Below are 13,624 nucleotides of genomic sequence, written 5' to 3' on the forward strand. Positions count from 1 at the left end.
AATAAGTGTTAAAAGGTTTAAATAATGATTAACAACTGAGGAAACAGACTTAGGTCTAAATAAAAAGAAATCAAAGTCAAATTCAAGAGACTAAAAACAGATTAAAATATAAAGTAACTATTTCACATTAAACTAGAGAAAATACATCTTCTGCTACAATGCAGTGGTGCAGCTTTATTATTATTATTCACACAATAAATAACATTAAATATGATTCAGGTAAGAATAAAACTAGAAGCATGGTGAAACTCAAACTTAAAACTTATGACTCTTTAGTTTTTGGACATGAAAGAACTGCTTCATGAAACTAATGGTATCAAAATGCCACATATCACATTTTTCCTCTTTTGTGGCACCAATAAATGACTATACTGAAGCCCCCCCCCCCTCCACACGGTAATTACACCACATTAGTGTCCAAGTATTTTTTTTTACTCTTATTAGGCAGCTAATAATGCCTTCCTAATGATGGTTCTTGTTCTCTATCAACGTTTTATCCTCAAACTACTATAAATGCATTATTAGGCTCCTTTTGTGCCAGAAATCATGAAAATGTTTAAAATTGAATCAATTTTACAGAAAGAACCTGAAACTGTTATGGTAGTAGCTGAGAGTCGTCATCAACACATCCTCTGATTGTGACGCCTCACATTGTCCTGTTCTGTTATTTCTCATCATAAAGTGATGTTTGTCTAAACCTCAGCGGGCGATATGCATTCCTTCATGGAGTATTCGGTCTTTAATGACAGGATGGCATTAATGGCAGCCGGATTATTGGATCTGTGGAGCAATAAAACATCCCTAAACTCCAAAAAGTGAGCTTCAGATGCCAGATTCTGTTCTCAGTCTTAAACGGTTCTCTTCACTGAGAGTGTAAAAATGTACAATAGGTGGCATTGTGCAGAGAAGAAATGAGGAAGAGTCCATAAAAGGCTTTTCTTAGTGAACACTGTCCTACATACAGCTGAAGAGGGTCATGAGGGGAGATAAGAGACTGATGAAGAGCAGGATCAAACTGTCTGGATACTGGCTTCTTTTCTGATCAGTGGATTTAAAAATAAACCCCTCCATCCTCGTTCTCTGTTCCATCCACACCTCCTCGTGTCTGCACCCCGTCAGAGGTCCGTCCTTATGATAATTACCTCCTACTTACTGTGTGTTATCACCGGGAACACGCACGTCTTGCAGCTATTTGCATTCACTGCAGGTAGACACGGACGAGGTGAAGGTGTGAAATTATGTGCGGATGTGTGGGGACAGAGAATTAGATGGATAGGGCAGGTGTTAAAAAGGTTTTTGGAGCCTAAGAAAGAACAGCACGATATGACTTGAAGCTTTCTTCTCAGCGGGGGTGAGTGGGACAGGGATGGGGGGAGACACGGGAGATGGTGATTAAGTGCAGCTAGCAAAGGTTGGCTTTAAGTCGTGTAACCTTGTCATCTGCAATTGAGGCCCCAGGGGCCGGCGTGTCTTCTGCACACCCTCCCAGCCGATCCATCCTGCACCCGTCTGCAGCCTGCAGGAAGGAAAAATGCATCTTTCTGGGGATGTCCTTGTAGAAAGGGGTTCATCATTTCTGATCCCCCCACCCCCTCCCCCAGACTACTGCTGACATTCAGGAAGCTTAACTCGGGGGCCAAAGGCAAGGTCAGCTCGGCCCTGCTAATAGCCACAGACGGACACAGGAGGACATCTGTCATCTGTCTCGAAAAACTGAAGGCAAAAGTATTCACCCCCCACGTTGTTTTCTGACAACCTGGAATTTAAACCCATCATCACCTTGACTGTAAGTTTTATTACACAAACTAATCTGGAGTAATGTGTACGAATGTTCAGACCCTCATAATCAGGGCTGACTCACCTGTTCTGACAGAATCTACACCTCGAAGCACCAAGCAGCAGACGGCATGAATGAGGCTGAGCTGTGTGCCCCTCAACTGAAGGGGTGTAAGGACCGGAGACTTGGTCTGATAGGAGCCACAGATACATGCAGTCCATCAAAGTCAGGCATTTTAAGATGTAAATAAACCCTGAGAAGTAATAATTAGGTATCGCTGACGACACACACACACACAAAATGCTCCTTTCATTTCTGTAATCAGTCTCTTTAATTCTGGCAAATCTGTGCATCAAAGTCAAAGCACGGTTCAAATACGCTAATCTACGACTTGAAGGCAGGTTTTAAAGTCTCTGCGAGTCAGAGCGAATGTGAGATGAGATCAGAGCGCCGATGTTTGGCCCCCGGATGGAGCTCGCCGCCACGACCACTCCTCAGACTCTCAAGGAAAGGCCCTGGGAAAATAACCAAGAAAGAAAACAGCGTAGTCTTCAGATCGTGTTTTCAGAAGTCCTGTTCACTTGACTTTTTTATTTTTTAAGCGCAGCTCAAAGGGAGGGCTCCGGGGAGCAGATTATCTCCCTCCTGTCCTCCTCTGTAATTCCCTGTGTAAACAGCTGTGGTGGAAGAAGCTTTCTCTCAGATTCTGGCTGACTTCACCTGCTGGGTATGAGGTGATTACAGAGAACTGTGGGGCTAAACAGCCGGGGGGGGGGGGGACTCTGTGACTTCCTGTTTTTATGGTGGATTTGTGATTAAATGTGTCAAAGACAAAGTGGAGAAAGAGCTTTAAGAGCGGCGGGAACCTCCCTGAACATTTGACCCCCACAGGCTGGAGATTCACTGGTTATTGTCTCCAAACTTAAAGGGATGGTTTGGATCTTTGGGGGTTATAAACAATTAGTATCTTACCTGTTGTAGATAGGTCTTTGAACAGTCTCAGTAAGGAATATCTCAATTAATGGAAACTACTTGGTGACTCAGAATTGTGAGAAAAAGGGTGAATTTCCTGTTTCACTCTCTGAATCCTGCGTGTTTGTGAGCAGCGAGCCTTACATCGCCAATTATTAAAAATCATGGTGTTTTTTGTAAAACTGTATTCTCAGCTGTGTAATGTTTTGATGCTCACATTGTACCCTCCTCTGCAGCTGCAGCAGGTTGCAAACAATACAATTACTGTAGGTTATAAGTTCAGCAACTTTAATACAAAAGATCTGGTTTTCAGTAGCTGTGCCGGATCTTTGACCTTATCTAGAAATCACATATTTGATTATAAACTTTGTGAACCTCTGGTCCGGGGAAATTATCAGTGTTTGTGGCTTCCAGTGTAGCTCCTGAACTGTTCATCTTCCTATTCCTGCGTTTAAATTCAGTATCTTACTGAGATTACTGTCACCATAACTCATCGATTCTTTAAAGATATGGAAATGATTCATGGCTGAAATAAATCCACATTCAGGCAGGATTTTAATATTCATAGGAAAATGAAGTGACCTATATTTCTGGCCTCATGTATCAGATGAGCGAATGCCTTTTCCAACAACCTGCGTCCAGCGCAGCTCAGGGGATTTTAATTTCACATTTGTCAGTATTTTACTACTTTTATGCTGCCATCCTGGCCTCATCTGAGCGGGTTCTGTCAGAGCCTTTAGGTACGCTATTACTGAGTGTTAAGCAAACGTTAAGAATCCCCCTCCCTGCCTATTATTGGAAGGTGAATGGTTATCTGTAATTGCAGAGAGGGAGCACTCAGACAGCGGTGACACGGAGGATTTTTGCCTACAGTTGCAGAAGAAATGAGTCCGCTCTTGAAGATAATTAGAGGAAAAGTGAAGAGGGCCTCAATGGTTTCTTTGAAATCCCCTCCTTCCCGTGTGTCACTCAAGTTTTCTTAACCGAAACAACCTTGGCTTTCTGTTTGCCCTCTGAGAAATCCTGATGACCTGTGCTCAGCAGCAACAATCTGCACTTTTCTGACAGGTTAAATGTTCTGTGATTAACCTCAGCTGGACAGGCAGAGTGGATTTACTTCTCCAATTATGAAAAACAGCTTCTGGATCCTGGAAGGAAACTGGAAACTCATGATTGCTGTTAAACTTTTTGCATGTAAGAAGAAACAATCAGTCAGAGCGACGCCCTGAGGAAACTAATTCATCAACTTCCTGTCGTTGCTTTAGTTTTTCTGTTTTGTACTCATTCATCTGTGTCTCACTTTCTCTTAAACATGAAACTTTTTTACTTGAACAGTTTTAGTTGCTCATTTTAACCCTTTGTGTGGTTTTCTTTCCTCACCTTCTTCCTCTTCAGCAGACTGACATCTCACCTGATTCCCATTATTTAACAGATATAAATAATTATATCCCTTAATATTAATTACTGTTAACACATCAGACAAAGATGGTGACTTACTTCTGCACATCATTTGATCAGCAGCTTCTGTAATCTGTCTCCTTAAACCTTTTTAGTTATTTAGAAACAGATTGTTCGGCTTTTGAGCTTTTATTGTGAAATTACCTTGTTTTGTGCCGTTTACCATCAACAACCTGAAACAATCTGCCACCAGATGAAGTGACAGAAGTCAGAAAATAACTAAAGTTGAATTAATAAGGAAATAAATTCACAATCTGTGAGAAATTGCTGGCAACCAGTTCAATAATTTAATTTAAAGGTTTTACTCAAAACCATAAAGGAAACACGAATGTAAGCAGTGTCCCTGAAAAAAGAAGAAAAAACAGGAGCTCAAACTTATTCAGATAAATCTTCTGAGAGTAGATTCATATCAGATTTCATATCAGTCCATCCAATAAATGTTGATGTTTTCCTTCTGAGCTGAAATGCTGCTGACTCACACACACACCACCAAACAACTGAGCCTTTTCATCTGTATTCATCACTTCTTACACACACACACACACACACACACACACACACACACACACGCTAAATTAACCTTAAAATCTGAAAATGCACCAGTCCACTGAACACCATCCCTGGAGAAATCCACTTATTCATCGGCTCGGGACGTTAAAATAGTGAAGAAATATAAACTTGAGGGAAGAATTTTAAATACCTGAATATCTGCATCTAATCTGTCTTTTATCTCCAGGATTAAAGTAAAGCAGCTCGGTGTGTTCACAGAAATTAACTCTGTTTTCGAACAAAGCAGTTAGATATCTACTACACTTTCACTTCTACCTGAAATAAATGAAGTTAAACCATCTGTGCCTAAATCAGATCTAAAACCAGCTGAAAACAAAACATTTTACATTTAGTCCCAGAAAAGGTCTGTTTTTAACCTCGACTAGGAATAAGATTCATGGTTAAGAACAAATGAGTCACATGATCCAGAACAAGTCTTTTATTCTGGTTTATTTCAAATTAAAGTGTTAATTTGGCTCCTTTTGTCACATTAACTTGAAACCCTTCATGGATTGAAAACAGAGTTATTTGATTAATTTCAGTCATGTTTCCTTCAGTAGTCTGAACCAGGTTCTGTTTCTGGACTCTTTCTCTACTCTGGCTGTCCTAAATCAGGTTCAACATGTCCTGTTTAGGACTCTAAGATGAACTAATATTGATGTTTTTTAGTTTTTATGAAACTCTGTGCTGCAGGTCTAAACTCCAACCCTTGCTCTTGGATTTTGTTGTCTTCATCAGGGTATTCTCCTCTTCTGCGAGTATCAAGCCTCGACCTTCGACACGACGAAGCTTCCCAGCCACAGGTTCGAGGCGATGGACCACTTTGCAAAGTGCTTCCTGATTCTGCGTCTGGAGGGCAGCCGGGTGGACGAGGGTCTTCACAGCGCTGAGGGGGACAGCAGAAACTGGAGAGCTGTACGTGTGGACTTGGTGTCGCCACCTGCAGATCATTTCGCCTTTACTCTTCTCGGCTGGACCGGCTCCAGGGTACGAAGGATTACACAGACTGAATGAGTGAAAACAAAGAAATAATGTCCTGTTAGCTTTTGTGCATCATGAACATTGAGCTACATATCGCATCAAAGCAGAAAAACAATATAAACTTGATTTTTAACCAAAAAAAGAACCTTTAATCAGACATATGGTCCATTTCAGATGATTTAACCAAAATTAAGCTCAATAAGCTTCAAAAGACCATTTTTGTAATGAGATAAAAATGGACAGTATGTGTTCGGACCTCACGGTTTCCTCCCAATCCCTAAAACAGGCGGGCAAAGCAGATTATTGATTTTAGACCATTGATTTCTTCTGTCACAGCAGTTTGAGAGAGACCTAAGAAGATTTGCTCGACTGGAGCGGCGCATGCTGCTGGACAACCACGCTTTGTTTGACAAAACCAAGGTATTGTGTTACCAAAGCTACACAACCACACAACAACAGACAGCAACTAACAGATCATTTTACTGTTAAATATGGACCCACTGCAGCTTCACAAGGATGCTTCTAAAGTAGTAAATTTGGGTTTATCGGCTGTATTAAAACACAAATCATTACAGTAGGTTAGTTTCTCTTTTTGCAAATAAGATGGTTTTTCCATGAGACATTTCAAACTTGATAATGTCACTGAATGAAAGCAGACGAAAGCAGCTTAATGACTTCAGTGGTTCTGTGACCCTGGATGATCGGAATGAGAAACTCTCTCTGTGGCCTTTGGGCTGAACAGAATTAGCCCAAATGAGCAGAAAATCGAGGGAGTGTGGTTTAACACCTGTCAGTCATTCAGCCCTAAAACCATCATTAAATCTTTTGCTGCTCTGTCTGAGCTGGAGAAATGAACCCAGCTTAGAAACAGTCTGTTTCTTGTGATTGTTTGTTGCTGATGCTGTTCTAAATTACAGTAAAATGTGAAACAATCAGTTTAAACATGTTGGACAGGATGAATACCAGCCGGCTCTGGACAGAACCCGTCATTTTATCTAAATGAAAGTTGAGCTGAAACCAGGAAAGGGTTTAGCAACATGTCCGGTTTTCTATTTTGTCTTCATATTGAGTCATTGTTAGGATCTAATGATTCACTGAGGGGTCAGGGGTTTGGTACAAGTTCAGTAAAACAAGAACAAATGCTTTAAAAAAATAAAAATATCCTTCCCAAAACTTCCAAAAGCTGAGTCAGAAAAACACTTGTTTTGTTTTGGTTGTTTTTTTTGGACCTTCAGTCCATGTTTTCCACTTATCTTATTCCTTATTGCCAGAAGTTTTTGTCTCTCAGCTGCTGATGTTTAGTTTCCTGTTTCTGTCCAGCAGCTTTAGGTTTTGTAGCTTGTTTTTCTGTTTGCTTCTCACACCTGTCAGTCATCTGCAATCACTCAGCTGCATTCATTCAGGTAATCATCTCACCTGGGATAGACAGCATAACTGCTTCACTCGTCCTCGTCTGGGTTTTTTGGTTTAGAGCTGAACTTTTTGGATTAGACCCACCTGCCTGCATCCTTAGGTCCTCTACAATATTCACCATCACAATAATGTGTCAGCATGAATCTGACTTGTACCATCTGGTCAAACTCTTCTCGTCGACTCCTGATATGATTTCTGACCCTGTGAAGACTTTTTAACATCTGAGATGATTGTCATGATGAAGTGAGTCAGGACTGGCATGCAGGCAGGATTACATAACGGTGTATGATCATGTGTTGATAGGTGACTATCAGCCCTGCTTTGAAATGTTTTTCTAGGCTTTGAATTTAAGCCAGACGTTTTTTATGTTGAACACCAACCATCTCAGCCTTCTTTTATCCAGTGGATGGTGATTTAGTGCCTTCAGATTCTGAGATGCACTCCTGAAAGCACAAGTACCTCAGCGTTGCCTTAAAAAGGCATCGACATGACTGTTCAGCTGACAGACTTATTATTCAGCAAAGAAAAGTTTATGGGACTGACAGGAAGACAACAAAAATTCCAGGGAACCATCAATCTTGGTGACAGGCATCTTCCAGACTCGTGTTTATCCTGAGCTTGCTACTTTATTCATTGCATCCTCCGAGGCGGGCCTGGCTTATTTCTAATGCGTGGAGCAGACAGGCGAGCCGATTGAGTCGGGCGGGACAAGGGTGTAAGGCGAATCGGCGTGTGGATCGACAGGGAGAAAACCCTGTCACCGCAATGTCCCATTGGCTGCTCTCCGGGGACGGGGGTCAGAGTCCCTGAGATCTCCGGGTGGCAGCTTCCTGTCAGATATTATACACAGCCAGCCGACTCAGATGGTGTTTATTCAAATGCAAGGGCAGAGCCGGGCTTGCTGACAGTGCAGCCATCCGTGCACCGGAGTGGAAGGGGGGAAATCACACACAAACAAAGGCTTTCTTGTAGACACCTTTCATTGTGTAAAAAAAAAAAAAGCTAAATCCAGGAGGAAAAGCAGTTCAGAGGAAGCGAGCGAGCTGTGAAAACAAGAACTTTAAGAATGATTATAGCGGAAAATCATGATTTTGATGGTTTTAAAGTGCTCTGACAATGGCCACACACTCCACAGGGTGATCCCAGCATCCACTGAAGTATCTGAGGCTGGGAGATGTGTTCGAAATCACTCTCAGCTACTACCACATCACGCTTCAGCCAAGTATCTGTAAAACTGACTGAGCTATAGCAATGTTTGGGTTGGTTAGTTGTAGCAGCCATCTTGAATGGAATAACTATGAACAATGAATCAGTTGTATATCTGATGATTACATTCAGAGAGTTTCATTAAATCCATCCTGTGGTTCATGAGATATTTTACTAACAGGCAGACAAACAAACAGAACCGTCACTTTTATTCTGCCGCTTCAAGGTCAGAATAAAACTTTCCACAGAACCGTGCGACAGTGTGACCCGTTTTTCATTCCCCGCTCCACATCCCAGTCATAATTAACTTAATGAAGATCAATTAAGTGTCCCGGTGTCTGTCCTGTCGCTGCCTTCACACAACGCTGACTCTTCCCTTCTTTCCCTCGGCTGGAAGAAGAAGAAGTGTGTCTCCACTCTTTTTGTCCACGCTCTCTACGGATAATTGGTTCGACGTATGGCCGCGGACGACATCATAATTGGGCTTTCATCTTTTTCGTGTCCCTTCTAATTGGCTGGCAGTTTTGACGAGGGTTCCTCACACCTCATCTGACCGTTGTTAGAGAAACTGGGAGAACGGTGATGACTGATGTCTGACTAAAGGGAAACATCTCAGCTCAGGACCAAAGGCGGTCATTTAGAGGACTTTAATCTTGTGGGTTTCTGAGAGACTCTCCGCGGACACCAGCTGGTCTCTGTCTTATTATAAAATGCTTTAAAAAAGATTAGAAGGCTACAGTCTACTAATGATCTCCTCCCAATTAAGAAAAGGCTCAGGGGAAGTCTTTGAATCACATTAAGAGGAAACTCCACAACTGTCAGTTAGGGTTCATACGTGCCAAATATGTTCTCAGGTTAAAACATTCAGTGTGAGTCCGTTTGATGGCTGAGATGAAAAGTCGTTGACAGAAAGCGCGAGTTCTGGGCCATAGCAGGAACATAATCCAAAGCAATTACAGAAAATAACCCTACAACACAAGGCTTTATGGGTATAAAGAGATGGATGTTGACAGCCGGAGTCCCCTCGTGCTCGTAAAGCCTCACAAAACACAATAAGCAGAGCTGTGACCTGCACTGAGAATATGGGCTGAGGGTGGAGGTTCTCTGCTTCCTGATAGGAAATCCAGCTATTCGGTAAATGGGAAAAATAAGAATTATTAGTTTCACCCTGCTCTTTTTGGAAAATTTTCCCATAATTTCCAACCTGCTGCCGAATCCTCAGAAGCGGAGGAACGAAGACGTTGGCCGGTTTTTGTTTTTTACCTAGACAGTTTCAGATAATAATGTTGAAATGACAAACGTCTGTGTGGTAGTTTTCTGGAAACTGTTATTAACCTTTATTTAACCAGGCAAGCCCCATTGAGATCACAGATCTGTATTTGAAGGGAGGCCTGAAGGCACCCTAACATGCAGGTTTTAGACTTTGGGAGGAAACTGTTGTCTCCTGCAGCGCAGTTAAGGAGAGAAGATGCAAACGTAAAATAGCTGCAGGTTGATGGATGGATGTTTGAAACAACACAACAGATGTCTGTTGACAGAGACCAGACAGAGCAAAGCAGAGGGCTGTTTTATTAGATGACTCACAGACATACTAACATATTTACTGTATATATAATTTGTGTTTTTAGCTGATTAAAGGTTGTATTATTTGGACATTTGGGTAAAGACACCCTCAGAGCTTTCAGCTGTTAATTAATGTAATGGACTGAAGTTGAGATTATACAGACATCGTTGGCAGTTCTTAGTAAATGCCAATTCAAGCTGCATAAAACAAAGTTGTGGAGCATTAAAAAGTAACCCAGGAACCATCTTGTTCTCCCGGTATGACCAGTATCAAAGCATTCGTCAAGCGTGGGTTGCGATACTTTGCGAGAAGTAACTGACATTTAGATGTCCTCTGAAAATACTCCAACTTCAGGTGCCACTGTTGATTACTTGAAGCATCAGTTACCAACGAGTGCAGCTGATTAACTGAAGTCTAAGTCTGAGGTGGTGTTGTTGGCTTGGGTCGTGGGCCGTCAGAGGGAGGTGGGTCTGTGTGCACGTGTGTGTGTCCTCTGCTGTTAGTCTGAAGGTTTGCCATAATTAATATGTGTAGTGGGTTTGATGAATGAGGACAGGTGGAGGATTTCATCATTCCGAGACAGACTGACTCCCTCCCTGGGCAGGAGGGTTGTGTGACCCTGCCCGGCACCTGAAAGAAACACACCCCTCTGTATGGGACTGAATCTACCCTTGAAACTCACGGTGAGACTGTGTGAATACTCAGAGGGGCAGCTTAGTGACGCACAGTATTAAACTACACCTGTTCACAGAGACGGTCTTCATTTGTTCAGACTTTTCACACGTATGTTCACAAACCAAATGCAGAAGGTGTGTGCTGCGAATGAAAATGAGTGTATTTGTGTCTGTCTCAGGTGGTAATTATTCAGTGTCACATACAGGAGCATGATTAATGACACTGTGGTCAAAAGGCTGTGAGGATAGACGTCCTGGCTTTGGTCCTGGAGCAGAGATTCAAATGTGAGAGGACCATTTATATTCCCTTTCTTCCAGTTCTTCAACACCTTCACGTTAGTTTCAAACAAAAAGAGATCAGAGTGCTGCTGTAGCGTACACCCTGTGAGTCCAGAGACAGAATCAACGTGAAGATTCAGAGCCGTTTGTTAGCTTGTTTAACTCTACAACTTTAAGATAACACTTCTAAATAACATGCTCAGTTCATTATTACATGATGGTTGCCTGCAGCATTTTGTGGTCTACAAGACTCATTATTAGCCAATAATATCCTAATGCTGAACAAGACAATAAAAACTTTATTTTTCACCCCATCATTAGCTGACTAGACTCAATGAGCCAAAACATGTAAGCACTTTATTATCCCTGCCAAGGAGGATGTTTTTAGTTGTGTTGGTTTGTCTGTTGGCAAGTTTACTTAAAAAACTGATGAACAGATTTTGATGAAAGTTTCAGGAAATGTTGAGGTTGTCACAAAAACACAAGTGATGAAATTATGGTGGTGATCCAGCTCATGATCTGGATCCTACGATGTTTTTAACGACCCTTTGGCTTCGGAGGAGTTTTGTGTTCTCTGAGTGCTTCTAGTTTATAATAACGGAACAAACTTCAGGACATTTTTTATCCCAGGACCATAAAAACTCTGAACTCCTGTAATACAGCTGTGCAAATGAAAGTGTCTTTTGTTTAGTGATTGCTCAATTTTAAAAAATACATTTTTACCATCTCTAAGAGATGCTGCAGATGCATCAAAGTAGGGAAACTTCCCCATTCTCATTGCAAACAAGACAAACAGTGACAGTAAAGATGATTCTATTCTAATAGCATCTAATACTAATGCTGCATAAATGAACTGAATGAAATTATACTTGTTAAACCAATGGAAATCAAACCTTAACTTTATTGCAGATACTCATTCTTTCAAAATTTGACTGAAAATAGAGCTACGCCTTAATGAAACAGCAAACAAACCCAGTCATATACATGCATAGATACATAAAATTAAATTAAATCTAACTCGTTATCAACAAAGTTTCAGCAGCGCTGCTCTCAGTCAACCCACAGGGGTAGGAGCAGAGTTTCATTCGGCGCTCGCTGTCAAATTAGCACTTTCTTGCAAGTAGAGTGCTCACCGCCCCCCCACCCCCTCGGTCCTCCTTCACCCCTCCAGCAGTGGATGGGTGGACAATAACAGGCCAATTGCACTGGGCTTTAGGGAACAAGTGGTTTAGAACATCCGCCCGGCCGGCTGGTTGGTGTTTGCATTGAGGACAGGAGCGTCTCTTTGCCAGAAGAAAAGGGGGAGAAGTTTAATTTAGCAGTTGCTGGCATGTGGACTCTGAGGACATCACATGGTGTAAAATGCAGAGACTCCTGAGCATTTTTAGTGACAGACAAGTTAGCCAAAATGGGGGTAATCGTGGGGGTTCTGTCCTCTAAATATACTGCTGGCAGGTGGTTAGTGGGGGGGATTTTGACATTTAAAGGGAGGGATATGGAGTGTTCTTTTAGCAAACTATTCTCCAACTTTTAATTTTCACTCGGGTATTTTTATTTTTCCTTCCAGTCAGTGATGCTTTTAGGAAAGTCTAAGCCCCTCCCACGCCTCCCCGCAGGTACTGAAAGCCACAGAGCTGGAAGTGTGGCAGGAAAAAGACTGATTAAAGAAAAGAAAACTGAATTAATTTCTGCTCCAAATATGTGGAAGGTGCTGTGGTCGGATGAGACTAAAACCTTTTGTCCATCAAGGACAACACCATGTCTGGTCTCATGTTGATAACATCATCCCCACAGTGAAGCACAGTGGTGGCAGCATCATGCTGTGTGGATAGTTTTTAATCAGAAGGGTATGGAAAACTGGTCAGAGTTGATGAAAAGATGGTTGGAGCAAAATAAAGAGAAACTCCTTTGCTGGAGTCCTCCAGAGATGTGAGACAGGGACAGAGGTCCACCTTCCAGCAGGACAATGAGCCTAAACCCTCTGCTGAAGAACCCTCCACTGGTTTCAGGAGAACCAGTTAAAGGTCCTGGAATGGTCCAGTCAAAGCCCAGACCTCAGTCCAGCTGAGAACCTCTGGTTGTTGGACACAAGCAGCACCGTCCAACCTGAAGGAGCTGCAGACGTTTGGACATGAAGAACGGACAGAAGGTCCAGGTTAGACGGACCTGAAGAGACCTGATGGACCAGGACCATGGAGACGGACCTGAAGAGACCTGATGGACCAGGACCACAGAGACGGATCTGATGGACCTGATCCTGGAGCTTTTCTACATTTAACTTCAATAATCTGCAACATTATCGGTGGAAATTTTATTCCTAATCATACAAAATAAAAGTAATTAAATTTCAGGCCTTAATACAAAAAACTAAAAACGTATTAAGGGGGTGAATATTTGTGCATCTCACCTTCCTGACTGTTGTGATGCAGATCTTAGGGAACGTCTTCTTGTCTGAGGATAATAAAAGCAAAAATGACCCTGTTTCCAAATGAAAGCTCTTTTTAATTTGAAGTTTTTTCCATGTTGTATCCTTGCAACCAAATTAGGCAATTTATATCTAATTAAAGAGCAAAGTGATTACAAAATAATCTTTACACAATTGAATCTCAATAACATCAATATCATATATCTGTCGACAAAGTGAAATTTAACTCGGTGGATTTTATGAAAAAACGAATTTTGACCATAAATTTTTAAGCGTCCGCTATGAACCGAAAGTTCCAATCGCGCGCTCGGTAACTCTCGGAAATC

General features: G+C 41.9%; 1 protein-coding gene across 1 annotated transcript in view; it reads left to right on the forward strand.

Moving 5' to 3' along the window:
• Positions 1-13,624, forward strand: part of dntt (deoxynucleotidyltransferase, terminal) — a 67,420-nt gene that overhangs the window by 29,410 nt on the left and 24,386 nt on the right. Inside the window, exons 9-10 of the mRNA XM_037973400.1 lie at positions 5,495-5,743; positions 6,074-6,157. Of these exons, the coding sequence (XP_037829328.1) occupies positions 5,495-5,743; positions 6,074-6,157 (333 nt within the window). The remainder of the gene's footprint in view (positions 1-5,494; positions 5,744-6,073; positions 6,158-13,624) is intronic.

Source organism: Kryptolebias marmoratus, linkage group LG22 (assembly GCF_001649575.2).
Source record: "Kryptolebias marmoratus isolate JLee-2015 linkage group LG22, ASM164957v2, whole genome shotgun sequence".
NCBI lineage: Eukaryota > Metazoa > Chordata > Actinopteri > Cyprinodontiformes > Rivulidae > Kryptolebias > Kryptolebias marmoratus.